Source organism: Ornithorhynchus anatinus, chromosome 17 (genome assembly GCF_004115215.2).
Source record: "Ornithorhynchus anatinus isolate Pmale09 chromosome 17, mOrnAna1.pri.v4, whole genome shotgun sequence".
Taxonomy (NCBI): Eukaryota; Metazoa; Chordata; class Mammalia; order Monotremata; family Ornithorhynchidae; genus Ornithorhynchus; species Ornithorhynchus anatinus.
In genome coordinates, this window is record NC_041744.1 from 6,478,390 (window position 1) to 6,496,421 (window position 18,032).

Sequence of the window (18,032 nt, forward strand, 5' to 3'; positions counted from 1 at the left end):
TGGGGATGAAGACTGTGAGCCCCATGTGGGACAATCCGATTACCCTGCATCTCCCCCAGCGCTTAGAACAGTGCTTGGCATGTAGTAAGGGCTTAACAAATACCAGCAATATTATTATCATTATTCTTGTCCCCCCGTCCCCCCGTCTCCCCAACGGAGCGTAGCTCAGAGGGTGGCCCCTGCCCCCTGCCCCCGGTCAGCGCGGGCCCGGGAAGGAGGAGGTCTTCCCCGTTTAGACTGTAAGCCCGTCAATGGGTAGGGACTGTATCTGTTGCCGAATTGTCCATTCCAAGCGCTTAGTACAGTGCTCTGCACATAGTAAGCGCTCAATAAATACTATTGAATGAATGAATGAAAAGAAGCGGGCGGGCCAAGGGCCCGGGCGGAGGGACGAGGAGAGGAGGAGGCGGGACGGGGCAGGACGGGGCGGGCCCCGGGGCCCTGGCGGAGGGACGGGGCGGCCCCTGGGTGTCCGGGTCCGGGCCGGGGCAGCGGGGGCGGCCGGTCCTGTTGCCCGTGGGAGCGCCGCGGGCCCGCGGAGCATGGGGGACTGCGAGAAGGCCGCGGAGGGCACCGAGGGCACCGAGGGCACGAAGCCCGGGGGTCTGCGCTGGCTGCTGGCGCTCAACTTTCGCCGGGAGCTGCGGGGCCTCTTGGGGCTGGCCGGCCCGGCGGTAAGAACCACCCAGACCCACCGGCACCCCCACCCTCTCACCCTCACCCCTCCAGCCCATCCCCACCCCCACCCTCACCCCTCCATCCCCATCCTCGCTCCCATCCCCACCCCTCCATCCCCATCCCCATCCCCACCCCCACTCCCACCCTCACCCTCACCCCTCCACCCCCATCCTCACCCCTCCATCCCCATCCTCACCCCTCCATCCTCACCCCCATCCCCCCTCCATCCCCATCCCCACCCCCACCCTTACCCCTCCATCCCCATCTTCACCCCTATCCCCACCCTCACTCCTCCACCCCATCCTCACCCCCATTCCCACCCGCGCACTCATCCTTCCACCCCATCCTCACCCCCATCCCCACCCACACACTCACCCTTGCACCCCATCCCCTCCCGCACCCTCACCCCTCCACCCCCATCCTCACCCGATCCTCACCTGCACCCTCATCCTCACCCCCTTCCCCACCCCACTCCCACCCTCACCCCCATCTCCACCCCTCCACCCCACCCTCACCCCTTCCTCACCCTCACCCTACCACCCCCATCCCCACCCCCACCATGCCCCTTCCCCTGCTCTCCAAGGTTGGGGTGGGGATAGACTCAGATCTCCTAACCGGGATTCTCTCCCGTTGTTGCTATATTGTACTTTCCCAAGCGCTCCCAGTACAGTGCTCTGCACACAATAAATACGACTGAAAGAATAACCTTAATCTGTGCTGGCAAGTGGGCTACCGGTGAACCACAGTCACTGGGCTGCAGATTATCGCTGCCAACTTCTTAGTTTCCCTGCTCTCCTCCTTTCCTCCTCCTCCTCCCACTAATAATAATGATAATAATAATGATAATGAGAGTATGTGTTAAGCATTTACTATGTGTCAAGCTCTGTTCTAAGTGCTGGGGTACATACCAGCTAATCAATTGGACACAGTCCCTGTTCCACTTGGGGTTCACAGTCTTAATCCCCATTTTCCAGATGAGGTAATTGAGGCACAGAGAAGTGAAGTGATTTGCCCAGTGTCTCTCAGCAGACAAGTGGTAGAGCTGGGATTAGAACCCAGGTTCTTCTGACTCCCAGGCCCAGGCTCTAGCCACTAGGCCAAGCTCCACCCCACCCCCCCAACCCAGGCCCTCTGTTCCATACATGTGCAAACAACACGGGTCTACCAACTCTGTTATATTGTACTCCATCAAGCATTTAGTAAGCGCTCAATAAATACAATTGACTGATCCTCCCATCCCCACCTTCCCCTAAGTACATAAAGGAATAATCAAATAAATGAATTCAGGCAGCCCTCTGCAGAAGGGTGCAGCTTCAGACCCAATAGCCACACCTAGCCCCGAGGACACAGATCAATCAATAACCAATCAATTATATTTACTGAGCACTTACTGTGAGCAGAACGCTGTAGTAAGTGCTTGGGAGAGTACCATACGAAGGAGTTGATAGAGTCCCTGCCCACATTGAGTTTACAGTCTAGAAGGAGAAGACAGACCTTAATAGAAATAAATAAATTACGCATATGGACATAAGTGCTGTGGGGCTGAAGGAGAGGGTGAATAAAGGGATCAAATCCAAGTGCAAGGGTAACACAGAAGGGAGTGGGAGAAAACAAAACAAGGGCTTAGTCATGTAAGGCCTTTTGGAGGAGATGTTGTGCTTTCGATGGGGCTTTGAAGGTGGAGAGAGTAGTTGTCTGATTGATGTGAACAGGGAGGGTGTCCCAGACCAGAGGCAGGATGTAGGGGAGAGGTCAGCAGCGAGAAAGGTTGGCAGTGAGATAGAGAAGATGGAGGAACAGTGAGTAGGTAGGCAGTCATAGATTGGCTGATTGATTGATTCAAGATCAAGGTGGTTGCCCTCGGTTGCCCTCCTTATTTCTTGCCTCATTTCACCCAAAAAGAACTTGAAGTGGAGTGGAAATAGTTTAGCCAGATCAGAACTGGACATTAAAGTCAGGTCTTCTGACTCCTGTCCCAACACATTTGCTAGATCATTCTGCCATCCAAACCTCAATAAAACTAACTGCTGGAAACAATCAATCAGTGGGATTTATTGAGCAGTTACTGTGTGCAGAGCACTGGACCAAGTGTTTGGGAGAGCAAAATACAACAGAGATGGGAGACATGTCCTATGTCTCCTGCCCAAAAGGAGCTTACAGTCAAGAGGGGAAGGCAGACATGAAAATAAATTACAGATATGTACGTGCATAAGTGCTGTGGGGCTATGGGTGAGGTGAAGGCTGCAGTGGAAACACTGCTTTCCAAGTCAGATAACACACAGCCTCTCTCCACAAGAGGAAAACAGGTCCCAAAAAGTAGCTTGGAAGGTCTTCCCCTTAATACTTGACCTGGTGGTTAACACTTGGCCTGGTGGACTGCTGAGATCCTTGAATGCATTCTTTTCCTTTTTGGATGAAATTATAGAATGAAAAACACAAATATAATCCCTGTCTAAACTCACCAATCTCTGTGGGGAGCTAAGGTAGAAAGGGAACAGATAGTCTGGTTTGAACCCACAATGAACTTTTTAAAAAATAATTTGTTCAAGTGGTGCCTGTTGCCAAGCGGATGGATTTCTGCCCTAGTTAGATTCGCCCATATTCGTTATTCAGACAGGAGGCATGATACCTAGTAGGAAAACCTGGGTGTCAGATACTTCCATGCAGTGGATTTCCAGAGGAGCAGGAGCACCCCTCCACCTTGTTTCATGGCCAGCAGAGTTCAGGAGTCCAAAGCAATTCATCTTAAAGGTATCTGGATCAGTAGAACTTTGAGCTGGATCATTGGTAATATACTACCTTGAATTCAAAGAGCACTTCCAAAGCTCATTTTGTCTTTGCAGAATTTCTGTGCATTCAGCTACGGATGAAGCACAGACAGGTTAAGTGACTAACCCATGGTTCCCCAGCAGACCAGTGGAGAGCTGGGATTGTTTGGCTCTGCTCTCTATACAGTATAATGATAATCAGTCAAAAGGAGCTGTGAATAATACCTCCTTATATCATAGGGTTGTGTTTAGATAGTCAAAGTGAGTTTTTAATTAGAATTTCTGAGAAAATATTCCTAAATGCTTCCAGTTGGCATGAAAGTAATCTGAGTTTAAACTCACCTCCAAATAATTTAGAGTATGCTAGGAATTACTTCTATAATATTAATTTAGCCTGAAACTTCTGAAGGATCCAGTCGGGTTGTAGGGCAGGCTTGTCCTAACCACAGCTCTTGACAGTGGAGGCTTTATTCTCAGGGCATATAGTGAACACTCAATAAATACAATTGATTGATTGATTGATTGGTGTCACCATTACAGGTGATCAGATTCCAGAGCTAGAAAGAATCAGGAAGAAGCAGTGTCACCTAGTGGAAAGAACACGGGCCTGGGAGTCAGAAAACTTTGGGTTCTAATCCCAGCTCTGCCACTTTTCTGCTATGTGACCTTGGGCCAGGCACTTAACTTTTCTGTACCTCAGTTTCCTCATCTGTAAAATGGGGGTTAAGACCATAAACCCCAAGTGGGAGAGGGACTGTGTTCAACCCGATTATCTTGTATCTACCCCAGTGCTTAGTACAGTGCCTGGCACAGAAAAAGCACTTAACCAATACCACAATTATTATTATTGGTCCAGGCTCCTGCTTTTGGTCCGGTGAAAGTTCAAACCAGGCAGGACAGGTAGTTGACTATTCTTTTTCTAAAGATTTCTGGGGATTGAAACGCCATCTACAGCTTCCTCAGCAGGCTGCCTCCTGACATCTTTCTGTTCCCCATCTTCCTGGCGAGTTCCAAATTTGAATGTAGTTTCTAAAGAGTAATAATAATAATTGCAGCATCTGTTAAGCCTTTACTATGTACTAAGCGCTGGGATAGATACAAGGTAATCAGGTCAGACATAGTCCCTGTCCCATAGTCTAAATAGATGGAAGAACAGGTATTGCACATGGATTTGCACCCTTTATTCACCCTCTCTCTGCCCCACAGCACTTATGTATTTATCCTTAATGTATTTATTCACATTAATGTCTGTATGCCCATCTAGACTGTAAGCTTGTTGTGGGCAGGGAACGAGTCTACCAACCCTGCTTTATTATACTCTCCAAAATGCTTAGTACAGTGCTCTGCACATAATAAACATTCAATAAATACTATTGATTGAGTCCCATTTTACAGATGGGGAAACTGAGGCAAGAGAAGTCACAGCAAGCAAATGGCAGAGGCAGGATTAGAACCCAGGTCCCCTCACCCCCAGGCCCTTGATGTTTCCATTAGGTCTTGCTGCTTCTTGGCAATTTTCCTTATAGCAAAACACAGGCATCGGGTGGAGCATCTGACTCAGCCCTAGACCAGTTCGTATTCCATAGACGTCCTTGAAGTTCTCCTGTTGCAGCTTGCCCTGGGTTTGCCAGTGGGGTCCAGAGTACAAAGGGTTATGGAATTTAAGTTGGAACTAGAAGTTTGGTAAATAGTTAGCCAATGTGAACTATGGAGGCCAGATAGGAACTAGGAGCCCCAGGGCTCTTCTGTGGCTAAGTGTTCTGTTTGTTGCTGCTAGTTATTCGACGATGTCCCATTATTAAGAAGATTACCTGAAGAGTCCAATAGAGAGATTCTGCACCTGGGAGACAGGAGACCTGTATTCTAACCCCAGCTCCACCGCTGCCCTCTCAATCAGTGGGATATATTGAGCACTAACTGTGTGCACAGCACTGTACTAAGTGCTTGGGAGAGTACAATACAACCAAATTGATGGACACATTCCCTGCCCACAATAAGGTTACAGTCTAGAGATATCTGCTGTAAGACCCTGGGCAAGTCACAATTTCTCTGGGTCTTGGTTTCCTCAGTGGTAAAATGGGGGTTAAATGGCTGCTCTTTCTTGGCCTTTGAGCCCCAAAGGGGACAGACACTGTATCTGACCTGATTATCTGATGTCTATCACAGTGCTTATTTGGTTTATTGTCTGTAAAACAGAGATAAAAGATCTCTTCTTCCCTCTTATATGGTGAGCTCTGCTTTGGATCTGATTATTCAGTTTATACCCTGGTTTATAGCACAGTGCTTGACATATCAATCAATCAATCAATCATATCTGTGGAATGCCTACTTTGTGCAGGGCCTTGCACAAGCACTTGGGAGAGTACATTATAACCAAGTTGGTAAACACGTTCCCTGTCCACATTGAGCTCACGATCTAGAGGGGAGTTTACAGCATATAGTCTGGATTTAATAAGTACCGTCATCATTAGAAAAACCATCCATCCACTCCCTCCATGATTTTGTGGATTTCATTCACACCCCTTCAGCCTATGTCCTTTGAAACTGAAGTGTTCCCGGACTTGGGCTCAGTTCTAATTCTTTGGATTTATACAGTGCTTTTTTAAGGTATTTATTAAGCACTTACTATGTGTCAAACAATGTTCTAAGTGCTGGATTAGGTACAAGTTAATTAGGTTGAACCTAGTCCCTGCCCCACATGGGGCTCACAGTCTAAGTAGGAGAGAGAAAAGGTATTTAATCCCCATTTTGCAGATGAGGGAACTGAGGCACAGAGAAGAGAAGTAACTTGCCCAAGGTCACACAGCAGGTTTGGGGCAGAGTTGGAATCAGAACCCAGATCCTCTGATTCCCAGACTCATGCGATTTCTTCTTGGCCACACTGCTTTTATGTTTCCGAAACAGTTTTTCTTAATTGTTTCATTTTACTTTCACCATCTCTGTGAAGTGAGCAAGGCAGATGTGATTATCCTTTTTTACAGATGAAAATCACACCCCAGAGAGGCTCAGTGACTTGCCCAAGGTCACATAGCAAGTCAGCGGCAGAAGATTTCTGATTCTCAGGACCAGACAGGCCTCTTGCTAGAGTTTCATACCACCATGCTACTTCTTCCCTGGCTTTGGCAATTTGGAGTGTCACGTCAAAAAATGATAGGATTCAGAACAGAAAGAAATGGATTATCTGAATGATTTGGTTCCTAGGTTAGTTCAAATGAGCGCACAGAATGTAAGGGATCTCAGGCAGGTGTTTTAATCTCAATTCTAAAGACAAATTCCTCTTTGGTTATCTAAACTAGACTCCTTTCAGCCTGCTGAAGTTTGGATAACTGGCTTGTGACTGTAAATCAAGGTGGGCCCCTTTTGCTGTCAAAAGCACTCTTCTTTAGTTTGCCAACAAACCGAAGAAAAGTTCTGGAGAAAAGTTTCCTGACTTCCTGCCTCACATTTCCTGGATTTGGGGGAAAGCCAAGAATGTAGTTCTGTGGTCATGCAACTTTGCCTATTTACCACTCATAAATCCATGACACTTTATCAGGGACAATCTAGGTTTTTATGGGCTTTCTTTATTTGTTTTATAAGTGGTTCCTGGCTGCAGTAGTGAGGGCTGAGGGCTGGAGGAGAGAGGGAGAGAAAATATTGGGAAATGGCCCTATTTGGTGGGGTCATGGGTCAGCCTCCTGGAACCTGGGATTCCTGCTGAATCTGTCCCATGACAATCAATCACTGGGTAATGTTCTTTGAGCACCTGGTGTGGGCAGAGCTCTATACTGGTCCCTTGGGAGAATACAGAAGAATTAGTAGACACGATCCCTGTCCTGAATCTATCAATCAGTGGTATTGAGTGCTTACTGTGTGCAAAGTACTAAGAGCTTGGGAGAGTACAATATAGTTGGTAGACACAATCCCGGCACACAAGAAAGGAGCTGACACTCTAGGGGCTTACAGTCTAGCAGGGAATGTGGCCAGCTCTTCATTTTCCTTAGTAGTAAGTAGTAAGGAGGAACAGCCTGGGGGTACTGTGGGGAAGGAGCTGTCTGAGGAAGGATCCTGTAGAATGTCCTTCTGAGGGGAAGACCAGACCGACAAAACAGATAAGGGACAAAAAGGAGGGGAGGAGTTTTGCAGAGGAGAAGGAAGAGAGTGTCCCAGAGAATCAAAGGAATTTCAGGAAGAGGTAAAAGAAAAGATGGAGCATCAAATACAGGCCACGACCGGCTCATATTCAATAAGAACACCTGAAGTTCACCTGTTGGAACTTGTCTTGAGTTTGGTGGGGGTGGAGATATTTTGGAAGGAGTCTTCTCTAGCTGGGCTGTCTTCTTCTTCCATTCTCCTTCTCCTTGATGCTACCACTTGGACTCTTGTGTTTTTCTCCACAGGTGGACTCTGCACTGGGACTAGTGGCTGATCCACTGACCCCTCGTAATGACTCTGCAGAAGCCACGGGGTGCCCTCCCCAGTCCAAGATGCAGCCGGCCTCAGGGGGCCTAGCCCTCCCTTCTCTCCTTAGCCCCATTCCCTATCTCACCTAACAGGGTTCCTCCAGCTATTCTCCAGGCTAGGAAGAGCAGGGCAGATTAGTCTTGCTGTAAATTTAGAGTGACATTATGGCCTAATAGGAAAAGTCCAGATCTCTCTGTGAAGAGATTTGGGATCTAATCAATGTCTTTCCACTGACTAGCTCTGTGACCCTAGGACAGTCTACGTTTCTGCTTCCCTATCTATGAAAAAGGCTAGAAATACTTGTTCCCTTCTTATCTCAGAGGACAGCATTTTGAGGATAACTGTGATCCCCGTTTAATCCCAGCTCTGCCACTTGTCTGCTGTGTGACCTTGAGCAAGTCACTTCACTCAGTTACCTCATCTGTAAAATGGGGATTAAGACTGTGAGCCCCATGTGAGATAGGGACTGGGTCCAACCTGATTGCCTTGTCTCTACCCCAGCGCTTACAGCAGTGCTTGACACATAGCAAGCGCTTAACGAATACCATCATCATGATGTTATGCTCTCCCAACTCAAGAAATACCATTGATTTTTAATGAATGCCTGATGCTTACTGCTTGTGACTTTAGGGTGCTATAGAAACGACCTTTCTTCTTTGGAGCCTTAAGTGCCTATCCTCTTTATTATTACTAGAAGAAGAATTTAAGGTCAAATGGGAGTTGGCCAGGTGGCAAAGAGCCCAACATATTTTCTGGGATGCAGGAATATAATCCTTAGGAAACTTGAGGTAACCCAGAACTGACCAGAGCCCTGCTTGAAGCCCCAGTTTGACCTGTCCCAGCCTGAGAAGCCTGATAGTTTTGGTAAAATTCAGGGACCGGCCCATCTGTAACCTGAGTATTTCAGATACTTTTCCAGTGGCCCCCAACCCCTTTTGAATAGCCGTCAGGATGGATTAGCTGGCCCTACAGCCAACTCAGACTTGGTGCAGTGTCCCTGGGACCACCCCCAGGAATTCTGGGTCACTGATAGAACTGCAGGCCTGGGAGGCTTTGGGACCCCAGCCTTAAAGACCACCAAATTCAACCCAGGTTTGAAAGACCAATTTGGGAGTTTTGGTAGAGGCCAAAGTTGACCTCCATTACAAATCTTGCTCTATCTCCTTCCAGTTCCTGTCCCAGCTGATGATATTCCTGATCAGTTTCATAAGTTCTGTGTTTTGTGGCCATTTGGGCAAGCTGGAACTGGATGCCGTTTCCCTCGCCATCGCTGTACGTACCTTACTTTCGTCACTGGAGTTCAGCCAAAGTGGGTGATGGTCTAACTCAGGGGAACCATAGTCTCCGGCTTCAGACACGGGGCTGGAACAAAGTAGAACTGATATTCCCGAGTTGGGGGTGAGGTGGACAAGATTGGGGTGTTGAGTACTTCAGGGCTCGCTGCAGGTGGGGAGAGCCTGGCAGGGACTGGGGAATTTAGAAACCCAGTCAGTCATTTGAGTTCTGGCTCCACCAGAGAACTGGAGGGAAAGGAGATGATCAGAATCCTCTTTTATCACATGGAAACCTAGATCAGTGAAGCCAAAAACAACTTCCAGCCAGTTGGTCCTCTTGCGAACTCAAACCTCTCCACCATCCCCTATGCCCTCAGAGAGAAGCCAGTGTTGGACTTTGGCTACTGACCAGATCACTCACTCCTTACTGAACCTGGAGGAACAGGGACTGATTCGGATCAGCTCATGGGGGGAATATCAGATTGAAGAGGGTGCAAACTCAGTGTTGGCTGACAAAACTGATACTCTTCCTAAAAGCACTTCATAGACTAGCCGTCAGGGAATACCTCCCACTCTCCCCCCTAGGACTTAGTTTCTAATCCCTGCTCCACCACTATCTGTTATGTGACCTTGGGCAAGTCGCTTAACTTCTCTGGCCCTCAGTTACCTCATCTATAAAATGAGCATTAAGACTGTTAGGATTGTAAAACATCGCATGCCTGGGCTTCAGCAGTACTTAAAGATATCATCTGCCCCAGTTTTAAGGCTGTTACCTCAGTGTATTCTATTCTGCTGTCCGAGAATGCGTCTTATTTCTCTGGAGTAATCTGGGTTGCTTTATCTCGGTGAATGTATTTTCAGGTTATAAATGTCATCGGAATATCAGTTGGGTTTGGCTTATCCTCAGGCTGTGACACCCTAATCTCCCAGGTAAGTGACAGGGACTTCTCTGATGTATTTCTGTCTGATGTAGGTTGTCAATTCATAGTAACGTTTGTCAGAGGAAAGAAAAGGGAAAGGAAGCCCAGTGGGGATCTCCTCCAGGTGCTGGTGAGGGCCTCCGGACTCTCCCTCAGCTCCCAGGACAAAGACTGAGAACTCTTTTTACCCGGCAAGGAAAAGGGGCCAGCCGGAAGTCAAAAGTCTCAGTTCTGAAAATGTCAGTGGTGGGAGGGGAGGATCGGCTCTCTCCTCTCCTTGGGAAGGCTGGGGAAGTTGGGTTTTTTTGGGGGAAGGCTTTCGTCTTTAGAAAAGGAAGCCTACTTTCTATTGCTCAAACTTAGGGTTGCAAACATAGAAATCCCACTGCAGGATGTATGATGGGTTTTCTGTTAATAATAATTGTGCTAATTTTTAAATTCTTACTGAATGCCAAGCACTGGGGTAGATACAATATAATCAGGTCAGGCACAGTCCTTGTCCCACATTAGGCTCACAGCTGAAGCAGGATGGAGAACAGGTTTTTAATTCCCATTTTACAGATGAGAAAACTGAGGAACAGAGAAGTTAAGTGACTTACTCAAGGTCGCATAGCAGGCAAGTGGTAGTGCTGAGATTATAACCCAGGTCTTCTGTCAGGTCCACCTCTTTCCCTTAGGCCATGCTGTTTCTCTAAGAAATCTGCTTCTGTTTCTGTTCTTACCCAAATGCTGGATACAAAGTAATCAGATCGAATACAATCTCTGTCCTACAAGGGGCTCACAAACTAAGGAGGAGAGAGAGCAGGAATCTTTTCCCTATTCTACAGATGCGGAAACTGAGGCCCAGGAAACTGAGGCCCAGAGGTGATCAGTGAGTGGCCTAAGGGAGTGGAGCCTAGAGCCAGTCCTACTGTCCTCCTTCAGGCTGCTTTTGGGACTTGTCCTTCAAGCCTCTCACTGCTCCCACCTTCCCCTCGAAGATTCTTGGAGATTCCCACCCAGTCCCAGAGGACTTATAACCTCTCCAAAGACAAGAATCTTTGATCTTTTCTGGTCTTTTCACAGCCAATTAGAGAAAGAAAAAGAGCTTGAGCTAGTTAGTCAGTCAGTCCACAGGATTTACTGAGCCTTTGCTGTGTGCAGAACTTTGAGCCTTTGCTGGTTACTGTCACTCACTTCTTACCCTCCTGTCCTACTGGCCATAGTGACCTTCGCCCTCCTCTCACCAAACCAGTCCCCTTCTCATCTTTCTAAACCTCAACATGAACCCACCTCTTCCAAGGAGCCTACCCAGATTAACCCCATCTTCCCCCATCCCTCCCATCACTTCAGTTCCCCATAGTCCTTGTGTGCAGTCAACCTCCGTAAACGTACGTTCAAGGGTTTCTGCCATCTGCGTTCTCATTTCTCTTTTACATATATTACAATTCCATCCTTAATGTTTGCCTATTTCTACAATAATGTGTCTATATTTGCCCTCTTCCCGACTAGATTTCAAACTCGTCAGCGAGCCACAGGCCAGCAGACATAGCTAATTCGAGAGCCCGCATCAGGCTTGGAGAATGTTCCCTGCTCTTCAAACAAGGAGGCCGAGGGCCCCGGTTGTGACTTGCCTCTTGAGAGAAGCTGACTCTGGCTCAGAATCACGATGCCCGGCCCAGGTTTGGGCCGCTGGGCTGATGTCTCCCAGCTGTTGGGCATCGGAGCTGGGAGGCCAGTGTTTGCTCTGGGCCCTTGTCAGGTTATTGTTAAACATCTAAGGAGGAAAACATTTTTCTGTTCCCTGGAAGCCCCGGCCTCAGTACAAACGCCAAAGAAAGTTTCTCCCAGACTCACCTTGTGCCCCTCCCTTTCTCTAGCCTCAGTAGGAGTCTTCGAGAAATTAAATCCCACACTCACAAGAAAGATAAGCACTCAGCCGTGTTCCTTCCCCAGACCTGTGGGTGGGAGGAAATTCTATCTCAGTGGGTGGGTAGAAATTTTCTTCATCCAGGATATTCATATGAAACCTATCTACTCTGGGCAAAATAGGGACATTTCAGGGTGGATTTACTCAGGTTCCATGTTTGCATTAGATGGGTTCTAATCCCGGCTCCGCCATTTGTCTGCTGCATGATCTCGGGCAAGTCATTTCACTTCTGCGGTCCTTTTGATTACCAGGCCCGGGATCTTTCCACTAGACCACACTGCTTCTCTCCTTCTTAGATTGTAAGGCCTATGTGGGACAGGGACTTTTTTGGATAAGGCTCTCATATCAGCCCAGTGTTTAGCATGGTGATTGGCAGCTAGTAAGGGCTTAATAAATACTGTAACCAAAAAACACAATAACATTCATGTTCCAAAGTGACTAGACATCCCACGTTGGCAGGACGGTCATATGTTTTGGATTATGACTTCAATCAATCAATGGTATTTATGGAGTGCTTGCTGTGGGCAGATAACTGTACTGAGAGCCTGGGAGAGAACAAAAACAAGGAGCTTTCCACATCCCAAAGAGCTGAAGGGACTCATTAAAGGAGAAAGGGGGGAGAGAAAGGTGGAAAGGGAGAAAGGAAAAGATGGGAGGTAGGAAAAGAAGCCCCTTGGGTGGGGCGGCAAGTGTTGGCCATTCTTGTTGTCCCTGCCTGGAGCATAATCCTGGGAGAGGTGGGCTGGAAGCCAGAGGCCAGTGGCCTCCAGCTGCCCCAGAACTGGCCTTTCCAGGCTGGTGAAGGGAATTTCCAGTGTGGCCAGGTGATGTTTTTTTCCAGCCTCATCAGCAACTCCAGATAGAGACTCTTGAGAACCCCTTGGGTGCTTTTTGTCGTTCTTTGGTGTTTTTTTTCAATGGTATTTGTTAAGCATTTATATATGTCAAGCACTGTTCTAAGGTCTGAGGTAGATACAAATAGGTCAGACACGATCCCTGTCCCACAGTCTATGTAGGAGGGAGAACAGGTATTGAGGAAACTGAGGAACAGAGAAGTGAAGTGTCTTACCCAAGGTCACACAGCAGACGTGTGGCTGAGCCGGAGTTAGATCCCAGGTCCTCTGACTCCCACGCCTGGGCTTTTTCCACTAGGCCAAGCTGGTTTTCACAGAGTTATGTTGTGGCTGGTGGCAGCAGTGGAAACTGTGGAGGGAATAGCTGCCACTGTGGCTGCACAGATGGAACTGAGCAGAGGTCTCTGCCAAGTCAGGAGAGCTCACCAGACCCAGAGCTGGGCCAGCGCCGGCCCTGGCTGCTCTTGCTGCTGCTGAGGGGGAGGAAGCTGGAAAAGTCTGTGCTCCCTGAGAGGGGGACACTGATTAGGGCCTTTTCCAGAAAGTAACTTTTGCTTTTATTGGAGAAGCAACATGACCTAGTGGAAAGAGCTTGGGCCTGGGTATCAAAGGACCTGGGTTCTAATCCCTGCTCCGCTGCTTGCCTACTGTGTGACCTTGGGCAAGTCACTTCACTTCTCTGTTCCTTGGTTTCCTTAACTTCTCTGTGCCTCAGTTACCTCATCTGTAAAATGGGGATTAAGACTGTGAGCCTCACGTGGCACAACCTGATTACCCTGTATCTACCCCAGCGCTTAGAACACTGCTCAGCACATAGTAAGCGCTTAACAAATACCAACATTATTATTATTATTATTATCTGTGCTTATTCTCCCTACTACTTAGACTATGAACCCCATGTGGGACAGGGACTCTGATCGGATTATCGCGTACCTACCCCAGCACCTGGGACTAAGCAGAGTAAGTACTTAATGAATACAGTCATTATTTATTATGATGATTATTATTACCTCAGGCATTCGGCAGCAGAAACCTGAAGCTTGTGGGGGTCGTCCTGCAGAGGGGAATCCTGATCCTGCTGCTCTGCTGCTTCCCCTGCTGGGCCTTGCTCATCAACACCGAGAGCATCCTGCTGCTCCTCCGGCAGGACCCGGAACTGGCCAGGTGAGGCAACGGACGAGCTCAAACCAGGCTTCCCTGGGCTTAGGCCTCAGTCCCGGCAGGATGGACAGAGAGCACCCTGGAAGGTGAGAGCCAGAGAGGCCTGTTGCCTTGATGAGGGCCAGAGAGCTTTGGCCCAGCTCCAGTTCTGCTCTTTTGCCTGGTTGGGGGCCCGGGAACGCTTTGAGCTGAACCTGCACATTGGGCACACTGAACCTCCAAAAGGTAAAAGAAGATTCCCCCCGCCAGCATTTATGTTCCTCTAGACTGGAAACCTTTTGTGGACAGGGAACATATCTATCTACTCTATTACATTGTACTCTCCCAAGCGCTTAATACAGTGTTCTGCATAGTAAACGCTCAATAAGTACAACTGATTGATTATGTTCATATCCGTAATTTATTTACTTATAATAATGTCTGTCTCCCTCCCTAGACTGTAAGCTCACTGTGGTCAGAGAATGTATCTACCCACTCTTTTATATTATACACTCTCAAATGCTTAGTACAGTCCTCTGCACACAGTGAGGGCTTGATAAATTTGATTGATTGCTCCAGTCCAAAACTTAGCAAAGTGTTTGACCCAGATTAACCACTTAACCAACATCCCACAATTATTACTATTATCAATTTGGGCTTTGGGGAGAAACGCCAACTTTGAAGGCAGGTTTTATATGAAACTCGATCCATTTGTTTAATGAGCAAGTGTGGCTTTTTGCTCATGGGGCCTTAAAGCGTCGGCCCCCGAAGCGTGAGAGTTTTTCATTTCCTGTGACTTCCTTTTCTTTTTCCATAGGCTTACCCAGATCTATGTCATGACCTTCATCCCTGCTCTTCCTGTAAGTTCCCAGAGCCCCAGAGACCCATTCTGAGGAGTTCACACTTGCACAGAGAAGGAACAGAGCTCTGTGTGTAGATCACCAAACCACAAACAGCATAGCTTCAGTGGGGTTAATACATCGTTGCTTATGTACAGCGGGGCTCATTCAAGGAGGAGCCTATGCCCTCTGCCCAATAAAAGGGTCCAACATGGTGTCCAGGAAATACCAGGGGCAGGATAATAATAACTGCAGTATTTGTTAAGTGCTTACTATGTGCCAGACACTGCCAGAGAAGCAGCGTGGCTTAGTGGAAAGGGTGCGGGCTTGGTCGTGGGTTCTAATCCCAGCTCCGCCACTTATCAGCTGTGTGACTTCGGACAAGTCACTTAACTTCTCTGTGCCTCAGTTCTCTCATCTGTAAAATGGGGATTAAAACTGTGAGCCCCACATGAGACAACCTGATTTCCTTGTATCTACACCAGCACTTAGAACAGTACTTGGGACACAGTAAGCACTTAACAAATACCATTATTATTATATGAGTTAATCAGGTGGGATACAGTCCCTGTCCTACATGAGGTTTACAGCCTTAATCTCCATTTTACAGATGAGGAAACTGAGGTACAGAGAAGTGACTTGCCCAAGGTCACACAGCAGACAAGCAGTAGAACCAGGATTAGAACCCAAGTCCTTCTGATTCCCAGGCCCAGCTCTATTCACTAGACAACACTGGGGAACTTTGACTGTTCCATCCTGGGTCCTCCAGTCCAAGGAAGCTAGATGTGCCACCATCACTCAGTTAATTCTACCCTCCCAGCTGGCACCCAGAGACTGGTGCCTCTCACCTGGGATGAAGACCTTTTGTCATTTAATTCAAAGATGTGGCAAAGGGCCAGTCAGGCTGGATCTTTAGATAAGTGGATTTGGAGCCAATGAATTCTCAGGGACAGGCCCAGGGCAGCATTAGGTGGGGAAAGAATAATCAGTTCTTTACCTGCCAATCTAGGGAAAATGGTAGTTGGGTTTAGTTGGAAAATTGAGGGGTCTCCCTCTCCCAGTGGCTGGCTCAGTTGGGGCTGTAGGGCACAGGATTGAGTTTTGTTTGGGTTAGCAGTGAAAAATTAAATCCAGTGAACTTGCTGGATATCACTGCATCTCCCAGCAAGAAACTTTCAGTAAGAAACTCCCAGTAGTCATCAGGTAGGGCCAGGTAAGTGTGTTTTTTACTTCTCTATCTTTCACCCTCTCCCCGCCTCCCCCTGCTCTCTTGCACCATCCTCTCCACCCCACTGCCTTTTATAAAAACCACCTTCAGCCCCTCCTCCCCCACTGTCCTAAGCCCAGTTGCACCTCTGGCCCTTCTCCCCTCATCCTTAGTCCATTCCTGCCCCCCACCCCCTCTGCCGACCTGCCACTTTGGGGTCCTGGGATGGGGTGGGGAGGGGAAACAGAGGCAGTGTGGGGAAGAGGTGTGGTGAGAAATCAGGCTTTGTGGGGGGGCAGAGGGGGCAGATGAGGAATGGGGAATGGGGTCAGGAAGGATGAGTTTCAAAAGTAAGGCAGGCAGAGAGGGTGGGTGATGGGAGCGATGCAGGAGGAGAGTAAAAGGAAAATTGTTTACTTGACCCCTGCTGATTGCAACAGGGAGTTTCTATGTGGGGGTGGAAACAACCCCTCTTGACAGTGCAAGTCTGACATGGAACCTTAGGGAATCAGTAGCAGCAGGAAATTCCCCCGGGACACAAATCAGCCTCCTCTAAGGCCTGTCCCCTTTGCATCTTTGGCATGGCATATGCCCCAGGGCACTGCCCAAGGCCCCGGACAGACTGACAGGCAGGGTTTAGCTAAGGTCTCCTCTCCATCTCAGTCAAATCAGGAAGACCAGGAATTAACATTTTCTCTTTCTTTGTTTCCTCACAGGCCACATTCCTCTATGTATTACAGGTTAAATATTTGCAGAACCAGGTAATGATCATTCTCCCCTTGAGGTGAACAGATGATATGGGATGGGGAAGGATTAGGCAGGACCAGGTTTCAGTGATCTCGGGTCCCCACCACGTGTGAATTCTGTTTGGGCAAGCATGACTTTCTAAAGAGAGGAGGAGCAAGTCCAATGGAGGAAATCAATCGGTCAATCAATCAATGGTATTTAATGAGTGCTTACTTTATGGAGAGCACTGTACTAAGCACTTGGGAGAGTACAATACAACAGAATTAGCAGACATGTTCTCTGCCCATAATGAGTTTACAGTCTGAAAAAACCCAGAAGTCTCTACCACGTCTAGAGGTTCCACCTTTATATAGTAGCCATGTCATTCAGAGGGTGAGTAGGTGATGTCCAGGATAAAATTAAGAATCAAGTGGATGTTCCCAATTTATGGCACTTTCCCACCCTGAGCCCTTCCTCCTAGTCCCAGGATATAATCCTGGAGGTGGAGACATTTTGAAAGGTTTACAGTTAGGCAACTGTAGGCTTAGCTTTACCAACACTGGTACCTGGTCTAGTGGAAAGAACACAGACCTGGGAGTCAAAGGACTTAGATTCAAGTCCCAGCTCTTCCCATACTGGCTGCTGACCTCGGGCAAGTCACTTCACTTCTCTGTGCCTCAATTCCCTCGACTGAAAAATGGGAATTAAGACTGTGAGCCCCCTGTGGGACAGGGACTTGATTAGATCATATCTATCTCAGCGCTTAGTAGAGTTCCTGGCACATAGTAAGTGCTCAACAAATACCATAAACACCCCCCAAGAGCAATAGAGTATGTAAGTCTAGGTGCACCGAATTATTGCTGTAGTTTGAATGTGCATCATTGTTGGGGGGGGTGCAAAATAATTTTTATCTTAGACCTTTGCTCCCTACTACACAGATTAACAAAATTTTGGATATCCAAGACGCAGAATCAGATGTTTTGGTTCTGCGGCCCCTGATGTGAGGCAGAGCCATTCCCAAGGTACCACTGGTTAAGCCTCATTAAGACCTACAACATTTTAGGGTCTCATCATGTAGCAGGTGGTGGAGCCTTCCAGTATGACCAAACCTTAAAGTTGCCACTCCAGCCATCTGGAGAATGCAAAGAGCTACATGGAGGTTCAGCTAATTTCTCTCCAGGTCGCCAGGTGGTCCACTCTGTGGTCACTAACTCTGCGGGGATGGCAGCCCAGGAGACGGAAATATTAGTAGCAGAAATATTCATAATAGTGGT

General features: G+C 47.9%; 1 protein-coding gene across 3 annotated transcripts in view; it reads left to right on the forward strand.

The window, feature by feature from the left end:
* The first annotated feature begins 471 nt into the window (after positions 1-471).
* The window catches only part of LOC100076816 (multidrug and toxin extrusion protein 1), a 30,691-nt gene continuing 13,130 nt past the window's right edge, over positions 472-18,032 (forward strand). For all 3 annotated transcript variants that reach the window (XM_029082793.1, XM_029082797.1, XM_029082796.1), the window contains exons 1-6: positions 472-674; positions 9,060-9,161; positions 10,025-10,093; positions 13,862-14,010; positions 14,804-14,846; positions 16,749-16,793. In XM_029082793.1, coding sequence (XP_028938626.1) covers positions 543-674; positions 9,060-9,161; positions 10,025-10,093; positions 13,862-14,010; positions 14,804-14,846; positions 16,749-16,793 — 540 coding nt within the window. In that variant the 5' untranslated portion in view covers positions 472-542. The remainder of the gene's footprint in view (positions 675-9,059; positions 9,162-10,024; positions 10,094-13,861; positions 14,011-14,803; positions 14,847-16,748; positions 16,794-18,032) is intronic.